The 24,433-nt window shown below is 40.8% G+C and overlaps 1 protein-coding gene and 1 long non-coding RNA gene across 3 annotated transcripts; one reads left to right on the top strand and one right to left on the bottom strand.

The window, feature by feature from the left end:
* Positions 1 to 2,679: 2,679 nt before the first annotated feature.
* Positions 2,680 to 23,248, bottom strand: LOC115102918 (outer dense fiber protein 2-like). 2 transcript variants are annotated; one of them, XM_029623362.2, is made up of 18 exons: positions 22,927 to 23,248; positions 21,910 to 22,619; positions 21,188 to 21,316; positions 20,960 to 21,089; positions 20,684 to 20,815; positions 20,379 to 20,453; positions 19,765 to 19,836; positions 18,243 to 18,359; positions 17,685 to 17,870; positions 14,434 to 14,543; positions 14,130 to 14,265; positions 12,663 to 12,773; positions 12,425 to 12,529; positions 10,669 to 10,827; positions 9,954 to 10,054; positions 9,514 to 9,676; positions 8,846 to 8,971; positions 2,680 to 7,108 (listed from the first exon to the last, which is right to left on the bottom strand). In XM_029623362.2, the coding sequence occupies exons 3-18, from the start codon at positions 21,310 to 21,312 to the stop codon at positions 6,929 to 6,931; spliced, it is 2,028 nt and encodes a 675-aa protein (XP_029479222.2). In that variant the 5' UTR covers positions 21,313 to 21,316; positions 21,910 to 22,619; positions 22,927 to 23,248; the 3' UTR covers positions 2,680 to 6,928. The 2 variants fall into 2 exon arrangements, with proteins under 2 accessions (XP_029479222.2, XP_029479223.2); XM_029623363.2 differs by lacking the exon at positions 10,669 to 10,827 and having other exon boundaries at positions 22,927 to 23,245.
* Positions 6,609 to 9,191, top strand: LOC115102919 (uncharacterized). The gene is made up of 2 exons (XR_003859511.2): positions 6,609 to 6,696; positions 8,902 to 9,191. It is a non-coding gene; the product is annotated as an uncharacterized LOC115102919 (long non-coding RNA).
* Positions 23,249 to 24,433: the final 1,185 nt, after the last annotated feature.

Genomic DNA, 24,433 nt, shown 5'->3' with positions numbered 1-24,433 from the left:
GACGACTGTGTGATCATGCTCTCCGTAGCCGATGTGAGTAAAACCTTTAAATAGGTCAACATTCACAAGGCCGCAGGACCAGACAGATTACCAGGACGTGTACTCCGAGCATGCGCTGACCAACTGGCAAGTGTCTTCACTGACATTTTCAACCTCTCCCTGACTTGAGTCTGTAATACCAACACGTTTCAAGCAGACCACCATAGTCCCTGTGCCCAAGAACACCAAGGTAACCTGCCTAAATGACTACTGACCTGTAGCACTCACGTCTGTTGTCATGAAGTGCTTTGAAATGCGGGTCACGGCTCACATCAACACCATTATCCCAGGAACCCTAGACCCACTCCAATTTGCATACAGCCCCAACAAATCCAGAGATGATACAATCTCGATTGCACTCCACACTGCCCTTTCCCACCTGGACAAAAGGAACACCTACATGAGAATGCTATTCATTGACTACAACTCAGTATTCAACACCATAGTTCCCTCAAAGCTCATCACTAAGCTAAGGACCCTGTGATTAAACACCTCTCTCTGCAAGTGGATCATAGACTTCCTAACGGGCCGCCCCCCAGGTGGCAAGGGTCGGTAACAACACATCTGCTATGCTGATCCTCAAAACAGGGGTCCCTCAGGGGTTCGTGCTCAGTCCCCTCCTGTTCACCCATGACTGCATGGCCAAGCACGACTCCAACACAATCATTAAACTTGCTGATGACACAACAGTGGCCTGCTCACTGACAATGATGAAACGATGAAACAGCCTATAGGGAAGAGGTCAGAGACCTGGCAGTGTGGTGCCAGGATAACAACCTCTACCACAATGTGATCAAGACAAAGGAGATGAACATGGACTACATGAAAAGGAGGGCCCGAGCACATCCCCATTCTCATCGAAGGGGCTGTGGTGGACCAGGTTGAGAGCTTCAAGTTCATTGGTGTCCACATCACCAACAAACTGTCATGGTCCAAACACACTAAGCCAGTTGTGAAGAGAGCACGACAAAGCCTATTCCCCCTCAGGAGACAGGAGAAAGATTTGGCATGGGCCCTCAGATCCTCAAAAAGTTCTACAACTGCACCACCGAGAACTGGTTGCATCACCGCCTGGTATGGCAAGTGCTCAGCCGCCGACCGCAATGCACTACAGAGGGCAGTGCATATGGCCCAGTACATCACTGGGGCCAAGCTTCCTGCCATCCAGTACCTCTATACCAGGCGATGTAAGATAAAAATTGCCAAAGACTACAGCCACCCAAGTCATAGACTGTTCTCTCTGCCACTGCATGGCAAGCGGTACCAGAGCATCAAGTCTAGGTCCAAAATGCTTCTATCCTCAGGCCATAAGATTCCTGAACATCTAACCAAATGGCTACACGGACTATTTGCATTGTCCCCCGCACCCGATTTTTACACTGCTGCTACTCTGTTTATTATCTATGCATAGTCACTTTACCTACATGTACACATTACCTCAATGAACCGGTGCCCCTGCACATTGACTCTGTACCGGTACCCCCTGTATATAGCCTCGTTATTGTTATTTTATTGTTGCTCTTTAATAATTTTTTATTTGTCTATTTTCTAATTTTTTCATTTATTTATTGTTTTCTTCAGTTTATTTAGTGAATACTTAAACACTTATTTTTTTCTTATAACTGCATCACTGGTTAAGGGCTTGTAAGTAAGCATTTTACTGTAAGGCCTACCTACACCTGTTGTATTTGACGCATGTGACAAATACAATGTGATTTGATCAAAGTGGTTTAGTGTTTGGTACCCTGTTGGACAGTAGCTCTAACTTAGGTCTATTGGCATGGATTTCCCTAGTTTAATCTATCCTCTATCCAGTTATTTTAGAATATGGTTCCCAATAGCTTGTCCGACTCCATACTTAGGCAAGGGATACCTGCCCTGCTGTGTTTCTGGCTGACCCACTTCTGAGGCGATCTAGATTTGAAGGGATGGATCAAATGTGTACATTTCTTTCATTTAGTAGTTTATTGTGTTGGTAAATCACATAGTACCATCTAATCCAGCTCCTACATTACACTCAGTGCCCACAAACATCAAACCCTCATAAAACCTCTATATACATCCATAACTGACATCAAGTCTATTTTCATACAGCAGGTGTCTATAAACAGATATGTGGGTCAGAATCCAACTGCTGAGGAGACTGGTAGACACATAAGATGAGGGACTGCCAAATCTGATGTACTGTGTGTGTGTGTGTCAGTACAATACCTTCCCTTCTGCTCAACATGTCAGGCATCAGCATGAAAGCGAGAATATATTCCAGTAAATAGATGGGTGTGTGAGAGTGTGTGTGTGTGAGTGAGAGATGCATACACCCAAGCATGACTGACAGTATTAAATATACAAGTTCTGACTTGGACTGGGGGGGGATTAGGGCATTGACGCACACAGAAGTGAAATACGTCCATCTCGTGTCTGTGGAGTACAATGGAGCTTTGTCTGTGAAAACTTGAGGAGGGATGCCTGCTTTGTGGAAGAGGTCCACATCTAAGCTTTGCAGAATTCCATACTCCTCCTTGGACAGCCTCCAAGGTCTATTCCAAGTTCACGTCTACTGATCCTAACAGCATATTCATTAGCTAAGAGCTGACTCGTGAGGTTTTGGTCAATTTAATTTCAATCAATTCAAAAATAAAACAAATTGGAATTTGATATTTATTTCCAAAATTGAAATGGAACTGACCCCAACCCTGTGAGGCAGAGAACTTGACTGACATTATTAGCCTCTTCCCTATACCCTAGGGTTTAATGAGTTTACATAATATCAACTCACCGCCAGACAAATCCAGGCAGGATGATGACTCAAACCAACACTTAACAGTCCCATAATCATGACATAACCAAACGGTGGCCCAGTACACTGAGTATTCTGTACAACTAATCAATTGCAGTTTTTCTTCTCTTCATGGTCAAGGCGTAAGCATTGACGTGTTTCCTATTCCCACCACAAAACCTTCTCTTCTGTGAATGCTGTAAAAGAGAGGTTAGAAACGTCTAAATTACAGCCTCTCCAGTCTCTGGCTGTAATTTAGAAATCCTGGATCTGTGCCTTTAACGATGAATGGCAAAGACAAATAGAATGAAGTCATCATCACACTCTTTGGTCCAACTTACGACTTCCAGCTAATACACCCTAACAAAGAATGTATGGCTATCTAATAATCAGTGAAAGGCAACACTGGACAACAGTAATTAGTGATTAGGCCCAATGGGAATGACACTGTCCATCTCTGACTCTCACAAGGAGGAACAAATGTTCCTGGATGTCATCACACATGTCAAGTCAAGCTTATGTAACAAAGCAATGAGATGTGCCAAGGTTCCTGTTGGTAGGCCAGTCTAGTTGAGTGCAAGTTATTTAGACTGGAAGCCTTTCAGTATACCCCAAAAACCTCTACAACTCAACACATCAAAAGTGAAACAGAAAGAGGCCAAGAGGGGAAGTAAAGAAGCATCCTGTGGTTCACGTTGCAGCTACTTTTTTAATTTTTTTTTAAATTTATTGTCTTTTACATACAGTACCAGTCAAAAGTTTGGATACACCTACTTATTCAAGGGTTTTTCTTTATTTTCACTATTTCTACATTGTAAAATAATAGTGAAGACATCAGAACTATTAAATAACACATATGGAATCATGTAGTATCCAAAAAAGGTGTTCATATATTTGAGATTCTTCAAAGTAGCCACCCTTTGCCTTGATGACAGCTTTTCAAACTCTTGGCATTCTCTCAACCAGCTTCACCTGGAATGATTTTCCAACAGTCTTGAAGGAGTTCCCACATATGCTGAGCACTTGTTAGCTGCTTTTCCTTCACTCTGCAGTCCAACTCATCCCAAACAATTTCAATTGGGTTGAGGTCGGGTGATTGTGGAGGCCAGGTCATCTGATGCAGCACTCGGACGCAATCATTCTCCTTCTTGGCCAAATAGCCCTTACACAGCCTGGGTGTGTGTTGGGTCATTGTTCTGTTGAAAAAAATGATAGTCCCACTATCCGCAAACCAGATGGGATGGCGTATTGCTGCTGAATGCTGTGGTAGCCATGCTGGTTAAGTGTGCCTTGAATTCTAAATAAATCAGTGTCACCAGCAAATCACCCCAACACCATCACACCTCCTCCTCCATGCTTCACCGTCGAAACCACACATGCAGAGATTATCCGTTCAACTACTCTGCGTCTCACAAAGACACAGAGGTTGGAACCAAAAATCTCAGATTTGGTCTGAGTCCAAATTTGGACTCAGACCAAAGGACAGATTTCCACCAGTCTAATGTCCATTGCTCGTGTTTCTTGGCCCAAGCAAGTCACCTCTTATTGGTGTCATTTAGTAGTAGTTTGCAGCAATTCGACTATGAAGGCCTGATACCTGCAGTCTCCTCCGAACAGTTGATGTTGCGATGTGTCTGTTACTTGAACTCTGAAGCATTTATTTGGGCTGCAATCTGAGGTGCAGTTAACTCTAATGAACTTATCCTCTGTAGCAGAGGTAACTCTGGGTTTTCCTTCCCTGTGGCCGTTCTCATGAGAGCCAGTTTCGTCATAGCGCTTGGTTTTTGCGATTGCACATTCAAAGTCTTGTCATTTTCCATACTGACTGACCTTCATGTCTTAAAGTAATGATGGACAGTAGTTTCTCTTTGCTTATTTGAGTTGTTCTTGCCATAATATGGACTTGGCCTTTTACCAAATAAGGCTGTTCTGTATACCACCCCTATCTTGGCACACCACAACTGATTGGCTCAAACGCATTAAGAAAATAAATTCCACAAATTAAGTTAAGGCCCACCTGCTAATTGAAATGCATTCCAGGTGACTACCTCGTGAAGCTGGTTGAGAGAATTCCAAGAGTGTGCAAAGCGGTCATTAAGGCAAAGGGTAGCTACTTTAAAGAATCTCAAATATAAAATATACACTGCTCAAAAAAATAAAGGGAACACTTAACAATGTAACTCCAAGTCAATCACACGTTTGTCCACTTAGGAAGCAACCCTGATTGACAATAAATTTCACATGCTGTTGTGCAAATGGAATAGACAACAGGTGGAAATTATAGGCAATTAGCAAGACACCCCCAATTAAGGAGTGGTTCTGCAGGTGGTGACCACAGACCACTTCTCAGTTCCTATGCTTCCTGGCTGATGTTTTGGTCACTTTTGAATGCTGGCGGTGCTTTCACTCTAGTGGTAGCATGAGACGCAGTCTACAACGCACACAAGTGGCTCAGGTAGTGCAGCTCATCCAGGACGGAACATCAATGCGAGCTGTGGAAAGAAGGTTTGCTGTGTCTGTCAGCGTAGTGTCCAGAGCATGGAGGCGCTACCAGGAGACAGGCCAGTACATCAGGAGATGTGGAGGTGGCCATAGGAGGGCAACAACCCAGCAGCAGGACCGCTACCTCCGCCTTTGTGCAAGGAGGAGCAGGAGGAGCACTACCAGAGCCCTGCAAAATGACCTCCAGCAGGCCACAAATGTGCATGTGTCTGCTCAAACGGTCAGAAACAGACTCCATGAGGGTCGCCAGAGGTAGCCTGACTGCCATTAGGTACCGAGATGAGATCCTCAGACCCCTTGAGACCATATGCTGGTGCGGGTGGCCCTGGGTTCCTCCTAATGCAAGACAATGCTAGACCTCATGTGGCTGGAGTGTGTCAGCAGTTCCTGCAAGAGGAAGGCAGGGATGCTATAGACTGGCCCGCCCGTTCCCCAGACCTGAATCCAATTGAGCACATCTGGGACATCATGTCTCGCTCCATCCACCAACGCCACGTTGCACCACAGACTGTCCAGGAGTTGGCGGATGCTTTAGTCCAGGTCTGGGAGGAGATCCCTCAGGAGACCATCCACCACCTCATCAGGAGCATGCCCAGGCATTGTAGGGAGGTCATACAGGCACGTGGAGGCCACACACACTACTGAGCCTCATTCTGACTTGTTTTAAGGACATTACATCAAAGTTGGAACAGCCTGTAGTGTGGTTTTCCACTTTAATTTTGAGTGACTCCAAATCCAGACCTCCATGGGTTGATAAATTTGATTTCCATTGATAATTTGTGTGATTTTGTTGTCAGCACATTTAACTATGTAATGAAAAAAGTATTTAATAAGAATATTTAATTCATTCAGATCTAGGATGTGTTATTTTAGTGTTCCCTTTATTTTTTTGAGCAGTGTATTTTGATTTGTTTAACACTTTTTTGGTTACTACATGATTCCATATGTGCTATTTCATAATTTTGATGTCTTCCCTATTATTCTACAATGTAGAAAATAGTAAAAGTAATGAAAAACCCTTGAATGAGTAGGTGTGTCCAAACTTTGACTGGTACTATAACCAAGACTGTTTGTTGGTTCTATATTGGATATCTGGAGATCCTGTGATGAAACCAGGCCTGACAACTGAAGCAACTGTACCTTGTTTTCAGATGTTGGCATTACATCAGATTGTTTCCTCTCCTCCTAATGTTATGCAAAGTGTTGACAGACAACTCCTGAGCAAAACCCTGGATACAGTGAGATCCCAAACAGAACATGAAACTGGCTCTCAGAGGCTCCCACATCCTGCACAGCACGAAGAGTGATATACAAACTTAAGACTAGAGAAAAACACATTGGCTGTGGCGGTTCTGTAATTGGATTCTGTGATGAAAACGGTCTGTACAATATGCCATTATAAACTTGATTGAAATTCTATTTATAAATGGACAAAAAAAAAGTATTAGCTGATCTATATAAACATTTACATGGACTTTATCGAACATAAAATGTATATGTGCCGATTCATTGCTTCTCAAACACATTATTCTTAAATAATGCTCATATATTGTACATGATTGTACCAACAATACACATTACACACCACAAACACACATACCGGAGTAATCATCATTTTAAAAAGCAGGATGATCCAAAACTAGACGGTGCCTGTGGTAGTCCCTCGTCAAACATGGTGGCGTAAGAGTTTTTGAGGAAGTCTACGTAGTTCTGAATGCTCTGTTTGTGGCTTTTTGACTGGTCCAGGCTGAGCTGCAGGTCCTTTAGACGCACCTCAAATTGCTTCTCAGCCTGCAGAGCAACACAACCAATCAATCTCTTTATTGTCCAAATTTGGACATTTGTAGTGCAGTCAAGGTAAAAACAACAATCTCAGAAAATATGCTCATACACATAGGACAATAAGGCTTTACGCTCAAACTCAAAACAACAGTTATCAACACTTAACATGATTTCATTCACCAAGGAATCAATCCATTGACCTGACAAATGTACAGTATGTACTACTATGCTTTAAAATAGAAAAATGGTCTGATTCATTGCGTATTGTATGGCATCAAAAAGTAATGTACTGTGTTCTCATTAGCTTTGAGGGATATGGGGGAAAATGTCACATGGTTTGCAGTAGGCTATCGTAGCTACAATATCCCCCATCTACACACAATACCCTATAAATGACAAAGTGAAAGCATGTTTTTAGAGATTTTAGCAAATGTATTCAAAATGAAAATCTCATTTACATAAGTATTCACACCCCTGAGTCAATACTTGTAATTCTTCAAGCTCTGTCAAATTGGTTGTTGATCATTGCTAGAGAACCTTTTTCAGGTCTTGCCATAGATTTTCAAGTAGATTTAAGTAAAAACTGTAACTCGGGCACTCAGGAACATTCACAGTCTTCTTGGTAAGCAACACCTTTGTAGATTTGGCCTTGGTATGCAACTCCAATGTAGATTTGGCCTTGTGTTTTAGGTTATTGTCCTGCTGAAATGTGAATTCACCTCCCAGTGTCTGGTGGAAAGCAGACAAACAGGTTTTTGCCTGTGCTTAGCTCCATTCCGTTTCTTTTTATCCTGAAAAACTCCCCAGCCCTTAATGATAACAATAACATGATGCAGCCACCACTATGCTTGAAAATATGGAGTGGTACTCAGTAATGTGTTGTGATGGATTTGCCCCAAACATAACACTTTGTGTTCAGGACAAAAAGTGTATTGCTTTGCCACAATTTTTTGCAGTAGTACTTTAATGCCTTGTTGCAAACAGGATGCATTTTTTTGAATATTTTTTATTCTGTCAATTAGCTTAGCATTGTGGAGTAACTGCAATGTTGTTGATCCATCCTCACTTTTCCCCTATCACAGCCATTAAACTCAAAATGTTTAAAAAAATTGCCTCATGGTGAAATCACTGAGCGGTTTCCTTCCTCTTTGGCAACTGAATTAGGAAGGAAGCCTGTATCTTTGTAGTGATTGGGTGTATTGATACACCATCCAAAGTGGAATTAATAACTTCACCAAACTCAAAGGGATATTCAATGTCTGCTTTTTAATTTTTTTAAAACCAATCTACCAATAGGTGCCCTTCTTTGCGAGGCATTGGAAAACCTCCCTGGTTTTTGGTTGAATCTGTGTTTGAGGGACCTTACAGATAATTGTATGTGTGCGGTCCAGAGATGATGTTGTCATTCAAAAATTACATTAAAAACTATTATTACACAGAGTCCATGCAACTTATTATGGGACTTGTAAAGCCCATTTCTACTCCTTAATTTATTTAGGCTTGCCATTTAAAAAAAAAAGGTACAATACTTAATCAAGACATTTTAGCTTTTCATTTTTTATTAAATTTGTCAAAATGTTGAAAAACATAATTCCACTGACAATATGAGGTATTGTGTGTAGGCCAGTCACACCAAAAAAAACGTAATAGATTTTAAATTCGTCTGTAACGCAACACAATGTGGAAAAAGTCTAGGGATGTGAATTCTTTCTGAAGGCACTGTATGTGATTGTGTCTGGTACTTACTGACTGCTTGCTTTGTTTCATATGTTTCAGCTCATTTTCTCTTCTGCTCTTCTCAGCCTCCAGCTCCAGGATTCTGGTCTGAAGGGAACTTTCTCTGGAGACGGCTTTGTCTTTGACTTTGGAAACCTCGGGATGAGATAAATAAAGATTATGAGTGTGTCAAAAAGAAAACCACATATCGACAGGAACTCATCCCCTAAAAAACACCATCTTCAATTCGCTTCTGTGCCTTTCCATTCCCCTTCGGGGAACATTGGTTCCACTTAATATGAACCTTTATTCTGAGCATTTGAATTTGCTTCTATGTACACATACACTGGATTTGAATAAAACCATATGCTGAGTGTATGAGCATTACATACTGTCCACATCCACACATTAAAATATCCTATCCAGGAGCAATCATACAGTAACCTAGGGGTTAAAGTAAAAAATAATCCCACCACTGAAACTTAGGCCGATCTCAGATCCATTGTCTGGGGCCAGGTTAACCTGCATAATGAACATCATGCTTTTAAGGAAATAGGATCATTTTGTACATGTTTTAAAACTTCAAGTTTGACCAATTCCAGTCCTTTTTAATCTAAAACTTAAACAAACAAAAACAAACAAAATAAATGACGAGGAAAATCCGTCGCAGTGACGGAGAAATGTAACCCCCCGAGTACCTGTTGCCTGACATCGGCCACTGCTGCCTCCAGTTGTCTGTTGAGAGCCTGGCAGTCTGCTGAGCGCTGTTCTAGCTGCCTGCTGCTGTAGTGTAGCGACTCCTCCTGCCCTGCCAGCCTACGGACCAGCTCCTGGTTCTCCCCATGAAGCTCCTCCATCTGCCTGGAATACATCATCGGCAATGCATAAGGAACCCATTCATAACACATTCGTAACCCATACCCAAGTCACAAGCAGTACATTAACATTTCAGAACATTTCAGAATTCACCCAGGGCAGGTGTAAAAACCTATATATAAAAAAACAATACAATATATCTTCAATGTCGCTAATGTACTTTGACATGAGAAACACAGAGGAATCTAGTTTGAAAACCAAAAAGCAAAACGGAAGAATGTATTAATTCTTTCAAAAGAAGAGAAAGTAGTAATAACCTTACCTTTGAAGAGCCTCCCATTTTTGCCGTAGCTGTGAGTTGGCCTCGTGGATAGACTCCTTCATGTCCATCGACGACCTCGTCTTCTCCCCCTGTCTCTCCACCTGGACGCACAATAATCATACCTTGGTGGTTAGGCAAAAAAAAACATGTAGTTGGACTATGACTCAATGATATGACAGATGCTGAATGTATGTTCAGTTGAATAGTCTTGACTAACGGGGACTTGAATGGGGGTTCAAACATATACAGCGCAACACTAAAGAGTTGCACCACGCAATTACTGAAATTACATTGGCTTATCAAGTCACCAACACAGCACACAACACTGTACAACGGTGATATGAGGAACATTTTAAAAAAGTCAAGCGTTGATTGGACAGCGCCGAAACATTCACAGAAACACATTTTAAAACAGTTGAAGGTGATCATCACAGCTTTACAAAACACACAAAACTACAAAAAGGGGCACATAGGGCTTTCCACCTAACTTTTTTTTTTACTGCAATCCAAGTACATCCAATCACAAACTTCAACACCAACTCAAAGCAGGAACCGAGGGATGCACTAGAATAACATGGAGATGTAATTCTAACAGTATAATGGGAAACCATACATGGGGTTTGACTGACATCTGGTGGTAGATACTGTACTCCACCACCTCAGTGTTTACTTGCCCATCGACAAATGACATTTCGTCATACGGCTATACGCACACCTTAACCTGCAGTTGTCTAATGGCCTCTGCCTTGTCTGCACATCTCTTCTCCGAGCGCCTCAGGTTGTCCTGGCACTCCGCCAGACTCTGCTCCGCGGTGCCCAGTAACTCGGGGTACTCTTCCAGTTCCCTCACACGCCCCTCCAGCTCCAACCTCACCTGGGGTCCCGGGGGAGGGGCGTGCAGGCCGGCAAGGCAGGGGAGCAGAGAAATGTTAGTGACTGATTGGCTGCACCTCTCTGAGTAGCTTTCACCGACTGGACCCTGACTGGGAACTGAAGCATAGGTAATGTATGCGGAAGCAGGGCATGGCCATTCACCACAGATGTGTTTTTTTTTTCCCCTCAGAGAGAATATTTTGAAGGCTTTCAGCAAAATGTGGTTTAATCAGAAGCAGCAGTTAAGTTCCAGTCCTGTTAAACTGACGTGTCGAGAGTTGAACCATAGATTAGGATGCAGACTAGGGAACCCCAGTGATCACTGAATTCTAAAATGACAGCATACGTTGGTTTTTACGCCGAGGATAAATGTGAAGCTGTGCACTGTGCACTTTGAAATGGTTAACAGCACATGCGTGGGTACGGGAAAGACCAGAAACAACTACAAATGTTAGTAAACAAATATCAAAACATACAGGATATCACATTCATTTTAATTTTACTGAACCAAGTAGTGTTTGTGTCTCAAACTATTTCAAGCAATTTGATATTCTACTCTGTTGAGTGAGCCCTCTCTTGCTTTAATTATGAACGACACAAACCAATTTAAAGAGATACTTTGGGATTTTTGGCAACGAGGCCCTTTATCTACTTCCCTAGAGTGAGATGAACTTGTAGATACCATTTTTATGTCTCGTTGTCCAGTATGAAAGAATTTAGAGCCAGTTTTGCGAGAAAATGCTAACTAGCTTTAGCGCAATAACTGGAAGTCTATGGTTATCTACTAGCATGCCAGCTCATTGCCAAAATCCAGAATGATCCCTTTAAGACAAAGCTGCTGCTACTCTCTGTTGATCATATATGCATAGTCACATTAACTATACATTCATGTATATACTACCTCAATCAGCCTGACTAACTGGTGCCTGTATGTAGCCACGCTACTAATATAGCCTCGATACTGTATAAAGCCTCGCTACTGTTATAGCCTCGATACTGTATGTAGCCTCGCTACGGTTATAGCCTCACTACTGTATATAGCCTCGATACTGTATGTAGCCTCGATACTGTTATAGCCTCGATACGGTATGTAGCCTCGCTACTGTTATAGCCTTGATACTGTATAAAGCCTCGCTACTGTTATTTTTCACTGTCGTTTTTATTTTTCTACTTACCTATTGTTCACCTAATACCTTTTTTTGCACTGTTGGTTAGAGTCTGTAAGTAAGCATTTCACTGTAAGGTCTACACCGGTTGTATTCGGCATTTCACTGTAAGGTCTACACCGGTTGTATTCGGCATTTCACTGTAAGGTCTACACCGGTTGTATTCGGCATTTCACTGTAAGGTCTACACCGGTTGTATTCGGCATTTCACTGTAAGGTCTACACCGGTTGTATTCGGCATTTTGTAAGGTCTACACCGGTTGTATTCGGCATTTCACTGTAAGGTCTACACCGGTTGTATTCGGCATTTCACTGTAAGGTCTACACCGGTTGTATTCGGCATTTCACTGTAAGGTCTACACCGGTTGTATTCGGCGCACGTGACAAAGAAAAGTTTGATTTGATTTGAATGTAGCCAACAGAAGACTTCACCTTCTTCACTTCCGCATCTCTTCCTTCTCTGGTGTTCTCTGCTTCCCTCAGAAAACCATCCAACTTCATCTTCAGATCCTCCACCTCCAGTTGAAGCTCTGCCACCTGAGAGATGTGAGGCAATAGGAGGCGAATAAAACAGACAGCTGCTGCCTTACCCTTTTAGTCTCTCAATACATTCCTATAGGATTCAGTGGGTATGGGAACTTGGAAGTGTGGTGGGGTGCGGGATCCCTGCCTGACTCTGATGCTGTTCTGCTTGGTCTTTCCTCTCCTGTGAGACGGCGCTCTCCTCTTTCAGCGCCGCTTTAGAATGGACCAGCTGCAGCTCCAACTCAACGATGGACGCCTGGAACCGGAGATAAATACACAAATAGAATCCTAAACACGGTGGGAACAAACCACACACTAATAACCATACATACACTCCCCCTCCATAGGTGTTCGGACAGTGACGCTAACATTTTTTAAATGTGGCTCTGGGCTCCAGCGTTTTAGATTCGAGATCAGGCGACATTTTATTTTGAGGGTATATTCATACAAATCTGTTTGACTATTTGGAAATGGAAGCACTTTATGTATCTAGTCCCCCCAGTTGAAGAAGTCATTAAGTATTTGGACAAATTCCCTCAAAGTGTATTAAAGTGATCAAAAGTGTAGTATTTGGTCCGGCATTCCTGCCACACAATGACTACGTCAAGCTTGTGAGACTGTTGTAGTTGTGTTTTAGATCATGTTTTGTTTGCCTAATAGGAACTGCACGATGAGTCATTCTTTCTAAGTGAGTAGGTAAAATGTTTCTGAACACATGTAAATTAATCCTGATAATGCCATGATTAGGAAAAATCATGAATGAATCATGAATAATGATGAGTGAGAAGATTACAGAGGATACAGCAAAACATGCTAACCGCTCATCATTACCAATAACAGGGAAGGTTAGCATTTTCAGAGGGTATGCAATTTCTACCACTGTAAGGCTTACTACTCGTGATTATCCGCGATTCATTCATGATTATCCATGATCATAGTAGCATACACATTAATGTAGAAGTGTTCAGAAACTATTCTTACTTTCACCATTCAATTCCTTTTGGGTAAAAATATAACCCGAAACACAACCAAAACAAACTGCAAATGCATGCAACAAGTTTGTAGAGTCACAAGCTTGAGGTAGTCATTGAGTGCAAGGAATATGGGACCAAATACCAAACTTTTAACCACTTTAATACACTATATGTGAATTTGGCCAAAAGGGTGGACTAGACATATAAAGTGTTTTCATTTCTAAACGGTAAAACATACATGGAAAAACCCTCAAATAAAAAAAGGTGAGATTCTGTACTGTCGCCTCATATGAAACATTTGACCTCAAATCCAAAATGCTGGAGTATAGAGCCAAATGTAAAATGTTAGCGTGACTGTCCAAAAACATATAGAGGGGAGTGTAGAAACATATCATCCTGTATTAAGGTGGGAAGACGTTTTACATGTTAGAATAAACAGAAAAGGTACACAAATTCAAAAGCAGTAGAGCTAGGTTTGTTATCTAAGCAATTAGATGTAATAGTTTACAAAATGTGTTTATAGATGTGGTAGTTTAGATAATTTGGGGTAATCCATGGCTCAAGGTGAAGTAAATCAATAGTTTTTGGTTGGTGAATACACAACTTAAAAGGTCTATATTGGTGTTTAGTTGTCCTACCTTGAGGGTTGCGTTCTCAAGGCCAATGTCTCCGTTTTCAGCGTAGAGTTTTTCCACTTTTAGCAGTAAGACCTCGTTTGCAGCTGTGAATTCGTCACTCTCCTTCTGTAGCTTTGCAGTAATGTCGGCTATTTGGCTGTAATGAAACATCAATAAGCAATTGCCACTTGCCCACTTCTACTTTCTATGAGGAGAAAATGTGAAAAGCTTTGCAAATGAAAAGAAGAACAACATTGATTGCCTCAAAGACCTGGATTAATAATATGCCTTTTTTGTGTCCAGGTCAAAATGAGAAACGACATACCCTTTCAGTAGTCCTATCTGTGCATCAAGCAGAATTCTCGCGTTTGTCTTCTGCTCCTGTTGTCTCCTCCACGTGTCCCTCTCTGAACAAGCCTCCGCCAGCTGAACATCCTACATGCCATCATGCCACATAACATAAATCAGTTTACTGTCACTGGCAAGGAACAACGGAATACCTGGGTCGCGTTCAGTAGGGAACACCGTAACAAAAGTTATAAAAAGCCTTCCATCTTCATTTTAAGTATGGAACCGTTAGACGAAAATACAATGAGTGCACAAAACATTAGGAACTCACTCGGCTCTTTCTATGACATAGACTGCCCAGGTGAATGCTATGATAACTTAATGTCACCTGTTAAATTCACTTCAAATCAGTGTAGATGAAGGACAGGTTAAAGAAGGAGTTTTAAGCCTTGAGACAATTGAGACATGGATTGTGTATGTGTGCCAATCAGAGGGTGAATGGTCAAGACAAAAGATTTCAGTTCCTTTGAATGGGGTATCGTAGCAGTTGCCAGACGCACCGGTTTGAGTGCGTCAAGAACTACAACACTGCTGGGTTTTTCATGCTCAACAGTTTCCCTTGTGTATCAAGAATGGTCCACCTACCCAAAGGACATCCAGCCAACTTAACAACTGTGGGAAGCATTGGAGTCAACATGGGCCAGCATCCCTGTGGAACGCTTTTGATACCTTATAGAGTCAAATGCCCCGACGAATTGAGGCCGTTCTGAGGGCAAAAGGGGGTGCAACTCAATATCAGGAAGGTGTTCCTAATGTTTTGTACATTCAGTGTATAACAAACAATCAGAAAATACAACGTCTACACATCGATCAGGAAGAACACAACTTAGCAATATATGCAGACGATGAGATTCTCTACTGAGCAAACCTACCAGTCAGTTCCCACCACTATGGATGAAGCACAACAAGTGTCGTATCTCAGTACAGACTAAATACAGTGAAATCAGACAGAATGATGGTAGGTTAACCAATATCCCAAGACATCAAAACAAAGTTTAAACTTTAAATGGGATCAAAACAAACTCAAATACTAAGATCTGATGAAACTGCATCAGTATAAGTTAGGAACACTGGAAATTCAGCATAAACAGGACCTACAAAAGATGGAAATTAGTACCTTTAACAAGAACAGGAAGAATGGAAAACGATTCAAATTAACATTCTCCCAAGAAGTGTATTCCTGTTCCAGAATCAACCAATAACTATTACTCCAAATACTTTTAAAAAGGTGGGACACATTCCTGAGGAAATTCATCTGGGGAGCAAGAAAAGCCTGTGTCAAACTTAAAACAATTAAACATAAAACAAGCCCAGGCCGACCAACTAAAATCCATTATTGTATGGATGAACCCAGCATCAACCACTACATGTAGACAGACGGATAAGCAAACTGTGCCAGTGGAGAAAAAGTTGTGAGTGGCAGTGAAGAGGAACGTCGGGGGGGATGAATTCAGATGGAGCCCTTAGAAAGTTTATACCCAAAATTATTATTTTCGGATATAAAGACGATGCTGTATCAACAAAAAAAAACGTAATTTCTCAGAACAAGAATAGACTGACACGTTTCAGAATAAAGTTCTAAAGAAGGCCAGTTGTATTTAAGCAGGACAACCGTTTTCAGCTGTGCTAACATAATTGCAAAAGGGTTTTCTAATAATCAATTAGCCTTTTAAAATGATCAACTTGGATTAGCGAACACAACGTGCCATTAGAACACAGGAGTGATGGTTGCTGATAATGGGCCTCTGTATGCCTGTGTAGATATTCATATTTTTGTTAAATGAGCCATTTCCAGCTACAATAGTCATTTACAACATTAACGATGTCTACACTGTATTTCTGATCAATTTGATGTTATTTTAATTCATGGACAAAAAAAACGTGCTTTTCTTTCAAAAACAAGGACCTTTCCAAGTGACCCCAAACTTTTGAACGGTAGTGTACGCAAATGCCAACAAAATAACTTTTTGGTCAGTTTGTGTCTCAAATATTTTAACTGTACTATAATACTTAAAAGGCCTTTTTTTTAAAATTATATCGGTATTGGGTTTTTTGGCTGTAATGTAACAAAATGTGGCAAACGTCAAGGGGTCTGAAAACATTCCAAAGGCACTGTACATCCTTTAATTAGATAGAAAAGACATCTAAGAAAGTAAATGCCAAGAATGTGCTGGGGCACAGAATTATCGGAGAAGAAACAAAAGATGAGAACATTATAGTGAAAACCAATTGGTTAGACGAGCTGCAAATAGTAACAACCGCAGAGGAATGGGAGGACATATCTAGAAGAACAAGTCCAAGACAACTAACTCTACTCTGTAGGTAATTCTCTTGGGAAATTCAGTCAAGATGTTTCATAACTCCTATAATACAACAACAATACAACTGTGACATCACACCAAATTGCTGGCGTAACTGTGGGGAGAGCAGGGCTAATCACATCCACATACTATTTTCCTGCCCAGTCCTCAATCATTTCTGGACCGAAGTATGTAAAGTACTGGATGATACGCTTGAACACTCACGTTCTCTAAATCCAGAACACATGTTCCTTGGGAGAACCCCTCATACACTGGTCCTCCAAAATGATAAGTACCTTTTCAGAATTCTGAGAATAACAGCACTTAAACAGATGACTAGAAACTGGCTTAAACCCCTGGCACCACAAATAAGCAATTGGAAAGAAACAATTAATGAAATCTACAGTATGGTAAATGATAACTCATAGAATAAGAAACCAAATAACTCTGAGATACGATGGGAAAAAGTATAGAAAACGGACATTATATTGTCAAATATTTATAGGCCCTAACAGGAGATAAAATGTACATGTTTGAAAGAGATGGGTGTTTGTGTGTCGGTGGATGTGTGTGAGAATGGGTGCATGTATGCGACTGTAGAAGTGCAGATGTGTGTAAGCATGTGTGGGTGCGTGTCCGCGTACCATTATATTGTTTTATGAAATGCTGACTGTCGGTGTGTTGAGGTTAATTATTTCCTTTTCATGTTGGGAGGGGGGAATGTGTATATCTCTTGTTGGGATTCTGTTGTGATCTAAAACCAATAAATAAAAAGTATTACAAAAACACAACTAAAAAAGCTGTGGTGTTATTGGACAAGTACATGTAGTATCTCCTAGTTTCAAAACATGTTCTCCAGCCTGAACAAAACCCTGGGAAAGAGAAAATGATGACCACCAAACTGACTCCCAACATTACCCATACATACCTTCTCCCTCAGCTGAGTGTAACATTTATCCACAGCAGCTTCGAACCTCTCGGCCCTCTGTTTCTGGGCACGGGTGGCCTTCTTCAGGCCCTCTTTCTCCTGTTCTGCCTTCTCAGACACACTGGAGATCTCCCCCCTCAGACCATCTATCTCCATCTTCTGCTCAGTCAGCTGCCTCTCCAAACCCTGGGAGAAAGAAAGACAGGGAACAAACACTGACTGTTTAACCTTTCAACATATCTAAATAATTATCTCTAGCCTGGTGAAAACAAGATAGGATTTCACTCATGGACGACGTCCGTCTTGAATGGGTTGTAGAAGACTATTCTTTGTGAAACAGAAATGTCTACTTTTTACTGTCTTTCTTCCCAACAGTCCCAGACATCACACACACACAGGCTGGAAGCATAATACTGACTGCAAACTACCTCCTTTACTTTACCGGTGTCTTATTCTACAGACAGAATGGTTAAGGCTTAGAAATACACCTTTCCCAACTCAGACAATATAGTGATTGATTGACTGACTAATAGACGGATGCCTGAACTTGTGTGTTACCCGGAGCTGCACGGTGAGACGGTTGTTGTCAGCCTCTTTGCTGTGTAGCTGGCCCTGCAGGTGAGCACGTGTGGTCTCCACAGACTTGGTGGCATGGACCGCATTCTCGGTGTTCTCCTGTGGAGCATCAAAGCAGAAAGAGCTGGTGTGAGGGCACTGCTTTCGAACAGTATGATTTATTCCTTTGTCAATGTGTTTTATCGTTGTACAAAATGTAGTCACATCCAAAATGATTGGCACGCTTGATGAAGATGAGCAAAAAACACTGTATAAAATAAATACAAATACTGAGATACTATATATTGTAGGCTCAAACAACATTTTTTATTCAATTATTTTACATTAATAGAATTGCTTGCAAGGATAAGGGTGGTTGGCCTTTTTCTATAATGTCTTATGATATTGAAGAACACATTGGGTAGGGATCTTAGACCAACCATTCCGTCATATAGAATCTTTCCAGTTCCTCGATATCCTTCATTCTGCGCTTATGCACAGCCTTCAATTCAAACCACAGGTTTCCAATGAAAATGACCATTGCAAAATGTTGATTTTCTGGTAAGAGAGGCAACCAGGTGTTCTGCTAAAATGACCTACTACTTGGTAGAGTTCATGATGCCGTTGACAAGGGCCCCAGAACCATTGGAAGCAAAACAGCACCATAACATCAAAGATCCACCACCATATCCTGCAGAAGGAATGAGGTTATTTTCTGCATATGCATCCTTCTTTAGAGGCCAAACCCACCACCGGTGTGAAAGTCCAAAGTGCTTGATTTTCGTCTGACCATAACACTGGTTCCAATCCAAGTGCCAATGACCTTTAGCAAACTCCAAGCATTGAAATTGGTTGGTTTCTCTCAATGAAGGCTCTTTTTATGGCAACCCTTCCAGACTATTGGCATGGAGGTGGTGTCTAATTGTAGATTTGGAGACTTTGTGACTCCACAATGCGTTCTGTAATTCTCCAATACTGGCCCTTGGACTTCTTTTGCCTCCCGAACCATCTTCCCCACTGTGCGTGGGGACAAGATGCACTTAGGTCCTCTAGAGGGCAAATTTACCACTGTTCCAGTGGTTTTGAACTTCTTAATTGTTGCCCTAATAGTGATATATTTGTTTTTTCAGTCATTTTTTTGTACCTATTGCCTGATTTAACAATAATCTTTCTCTTTTCATTTCTGAGTGCTTTGCCTTTCCCCTTGGTGATGGATGACAAATGGATTTCACATGCGTGTTACCTCATTTTTATACCCCAGTGAAACAGGAAGCCATGAAAGGCCACAATACAGTTCCTTAAGCTGAGATGGACTTAAAAAGTAGAATGTTAATAAATATGATAAAAAAAAAAATTGTATTGTATTGCAATTGTATAAAATAATATAATTTCCCAATTTTTTGGAGCATAAAATATAGCTTGGTATTATTTATTTTATACAGTCATTTTTTGCTAATCTTTATCAAGGGTGCCAATAATTTCAGATGTGACTGTATTTCATGTGAAATTAAAGGCCAAAGCTCACCATTTCTTTCTTCCGCATACCCATCAGTTCATCCACCATTTTGTCTTTATCGTTCAAATTTCTTTTCAAATGCTGGTGGAAACAAAAGAACAAGAACTTTTATCTTACTCACAGTACAACAGTAAAATGACATATGTGTATAGTGAACAGGAGCAGATGCTTTTCTATCCCAAGTCTCTTACAAAGGTAGCACACAAGTTCAGTACATGTGGCCCATGCAGGATTGAATCAAATCCCCAACCTTAATCTTTCAAGCACCATGTTTCAACCCATTGAGCCATCTGAACTACTGCACTGAATTACCCTACCCTCTAGGCGGCAGGTAGCACAGCAGTCAAGAGCGTTGGGCCAGTAACCGAAAGGTTGCTGGTTAGAATCCCCGAGTCGACTAGGTGAAAAATCTGTCCTTGAGCAAGGCACTTAACCCTAATTGCTCCTGTAAATCACTCTGGATAAGAGTGTCTGCTAAATGACTCAAATGTAAAATGTATAACATGTTGGCAGACCATATAAAATCTTCAGCCTTGGCACCGCTATGTTAATTTTTCACTGTTTAAATACAGGTCTGGAGTGTCTGAAGTTCTCTTTTTTTACCCAAATGAGGAGCAATTTACCAGATTATCACACTCAGCCTGCGTAAGCTTCTTTAGTAAGAGATCAATGTGTTTGTCTGTCTCCATTCGAGATGCCTAATAAAAAAGGAGACGAAAAGAGGTAGTCAAAACATGTTATTTCACACAACAGATAAAAAGACAAAGTTGCAGTTGACTTTAGTCCACAAGTACAGTTTAATGCATTATGTTGCAGTTATAATGCATTGTAAAAATTGTCATAAGCATGACCCCCTTATAAATTGCAACCTGACAGGCCCCCAAAGTAGTCATTAGCCATCAGATTATAACTGGTTGATAAGACCAACCTCTGCATCCTGCAGGTCTTGGAGTTGCTGTCGAACAGACTTGTTAATCCGTTTAAAGACCTCCAACTTCTCCAGCAGAAGGCCTCTCTGCCTTGACATCCGCCGGTTATCAGAGGCAGAGTGTCTTGAGTCCTTTATAATAGAAGGATGAATTACATTTTACTTGGACACATTAACAAGTTGTTAATGAATTGAACATTTTGATATCGGGTTGTGCATCTCAAAATAAAGACAGGTACACTGTAAGCACATCAATTACAAAGGACATCACATTACGGCAAAATCATCCTCCAGGATCTCTTTGAACGACATGAGCTGTACGGCTGCAGAGTTGGCCGCTGCTTCTGCATCCATCAATGTTTTCATCAGGGGACTTTTGCCGCCGGTGGCTCCATAGTCTCCATAACTAAGTATAACGACAAAAGAGAGCGGATTAGAAATCAGTTGGATCCACACTGAAAGCTGTTTGTGGGCTAGTGTGTGTATGTGTCTCATGGACCTCACCAGTTACTCTCCATCTCTGGGGTTTTGGTGTAGACACTGCTGCGTATCCTGCTCCCTCTCCCAGGCTCTGAGAAGCAGTCTAGATCGTCATCTAGAGAGTCCTGGAAGGGATCCTCAGAAGACATGGCTCTGGTGGATTAGAGGACTGGCTATATGGTTAGGCTTACATGACTGCTTGCCTATAATAATCCCATTCTCATTTTCTAGTAAAATACACTAGACAACTATAATGACAAAGAAATTATGAAAAATATTGGTGCATAGACAGCATACGATAAGATAGACAGTCAACAATATAATGCACGTATAGCTACAGTATAATTTTATTTAACTAACCGGTCCAATACAACATTTAACTGTTCCATTTCATCTCAATCAATGACTAGCTATTTCCTTTAATATTATGTATTGTCAGGCTACAAACAGTGCGTGCTCTTTTTACCATTAGCTTCTAGCTGAGCTGATCCATTCTGACCTTGATTTCAGAGTTAAAGAACAGTAGCTAGCTAACATTAGCAACACAACCTTTGGTATCTACAGTATGCTAGCAAGCTGAATAGAACAAGTTCAAGTTAGCTACTGTACCTAGCTAATTTGGCCAGTTAGTTAGAATTGCGAAGATGGAAAGCAAATTCAAACCGAAGACACATATCCTACGATCAAGAAGTATCTAGCTAGATTGGTATGGTGAGATTTCGAATTAAATGTTGTTGTTTTTTTACCTTCATTCACTACCGTGCCTTTTGTTTTGTGCTACTGCTATTCAACAGTTGATGCTCTCTGTAGAAAACGGTTGTCACGAGTTACCACAGCCACAAAGGTGCTAAATCGTACAATTTTATGAAAATAAAAATGAGCTTTTTGGTCATAATTAAAGTTAGGGTTAGGCATACAGTTAGCAGTGTGGTTAAGGTTAGGTTTAAAATCTGATTTTAATAATATACATTGTAGAAATAGGCGGAGTTTATGACTTTCTGTTTGTGGTAATTAGTGACGACCGTAGGAAACGAATGGCGTTCGTTGCATCCATTGGTTGATTTGAGTCCCGCCTATTTGTTCTGCGATTTGTGATTGGCTAAGGCATTGGACGTATGGACCTAACGTAAACAAACCCAACTAGACTAGAGCGTGATTGTTGTTAGCCAACCAAATGAACGTTGGAGGTTGATTTAATCCATCCACATGGATTTTCTGTGTTAAAATATTTGGAGTCAAACCGAATGAATGCTGCACGGGATTCAAATGCTAGTACCAAAGACAGTTTGAGTACTCTGTGCTAGTACAGTGAAGTCAAGTGGCATCCAAGTTTGGAGGACTCATCTTTGTATAGGTGCCATTATAGGGTCCAAAACAGCATGGGCAGCGCCATTAAGGCTATCTCCTTTTTGAAGTTGTCCATTTTCTTCACGATTGGCTGAACCCTCCTGATGACCTGGTTGGACATGACTCCACTTAGTTCCACTCATTTGACTACATTAAAATGGTGTAAGCCGTCAATGGTAGTCTGGGTACCAGTCTTATTAGCTAACATCCCACTCCTGCCATTTGCCAAAGTAAATGGCCTTTATGCAATCACAACATTCGATATGCAGCTGGATTTATGGTGCAGTTTCTATTAGTAGCTAGAAATAACATTAATATATTCCATTCCAACGTTATGGAACATAGGGTGTAAAGCAAATTTGGCGCAATATGAATTAGAATTTTAAGAATGACAACAAACAATACCGTTAGATTACCTGCTGCGGTCATTCTCCCGTGAGATGGTAGTGTCAATGCAATATCATGTTGTTCAAAGATGCTGGAGAGGAATCTGTAACGAGAGAGAAATAAGGATATGGAAAATATTACCCTACAAGATTCAATCGAGCTAAGATTTCTTCAGTTGCATCCCATTAATGAGAGAAAAGAAATGCAAAACTGGCATTCCTTGCCAGTGGTGATTTTAGCATGTACATCTTGGTGGGGCAATTTTTTTTTATATTAAAAAAAAATTATGCATGCCAGCAAAGCCACTACACAACACTAAACAATACATTAATTGCACTTTAATGGTGGCAAACGGTGCCTACAAACTGTTAAGGCCTACACAAAGCTGTCTCAACAGCAGTCCCAACACCTTACCACTGCTAAGCCTTGTCTGACAGCAAAACAGTTAATTCAGCCTAATTTACTTCCTTTTTAAAAAACATAGCTGACATGGCTGACTAAACAAATGTGGTTTCTACTGACAATTGAGCAGTGGTGGAAAAAGTACCCAATTGTCATACTTGAGTAAAAGTAAAGATACATTAATAGAAAATGACTCAAGTAAAAGTGAATGTCACCCATAAAATACTATTTGAGTAAAAGTCCAAAAGTATTTGGTTTTAAATATACTTAAGTGTTAAAAGTCAATTTAATTGCAAACATATACTTAAGTATCAAAAGTAAAAGTATAAATCATTTCAAGTTACTTCTATTAGGCAATCCAAACGGCACAATTTTCTTGTTTTTTAAAATGTACATATAGTTAAGGGCACACTTCGACATAATTTATAAATTAAGCATTTGTGCTTAGTGAGTCTGCCAGATAAGAGGCAGTAGGGTGACCAGGGATGTTCTCTTTTCCTGTCCTGTTAAGCATTCAAAATATAACGAGTACTTTTGGGTGTCAGGGGAAATGTATGGAGTAATAAGTACATTATTTTATTCAGGAATGTAGTGGAGTAAAAGTAGAAGTTGTCAAAAAATATAAATAGTAAAGTACAGATACCCCAAAAAACTACTTAAGTAGTACTTTAAAGTATTTTTACTTGAATACTTTACACAACTGCAATTGAGATGTACAAACTATGGCATAAGGGAACAACGAGTGGATAAGAGGCAATCCGTAATTTCGATTAAGACATTAATGAGCGAGCTAGGATGGACGTGTCAATATAACCATTTGTGCTTCACTTTTGAAATGTACAGTGACAGAAATCAGAACATGGGCCGTTCTTACAGTATTCTCCCTGTACACCAAGTCAGAACCATAGGATAAATAACGGGGGCATATAAGCAGACAATGAAAGCTCTTACATTATTCATTGATTACATTTCTCTAAAACAGGCTATAGGCTACACGCGCACATGCACCACCAAGTCAGAACAGTAGGCGAAATTAAGAGGGGAAAAGAGACCAAATTATTAACGTGAGGCTCATGGGCTACTAACAGCTTACTACACAACATACACTTAGTATTATTTTCTTAACTACAGTAT

This window comes from Oncorhynchus nerka, linkage group LG20, assembly GCF_034236695.1.
Source record: "Oncorhynchus nerka isolate Pitt River linkage group LG20, Oner_Uvic_2.0, whole genome shotgun sequence".
Taxonomy (NCBI): Eukaryota; Metazoa; Chordata; class Actinopteri; order Salmoniformes; family Salmonidae; genus Oncorhynchus; species Oncorhynchus nerka.
The sequence above is the reverse complement of the archived record's forward strand: the minus strand, read 5'-3'. Positions and strand labels throughout refer to the sequence as shown.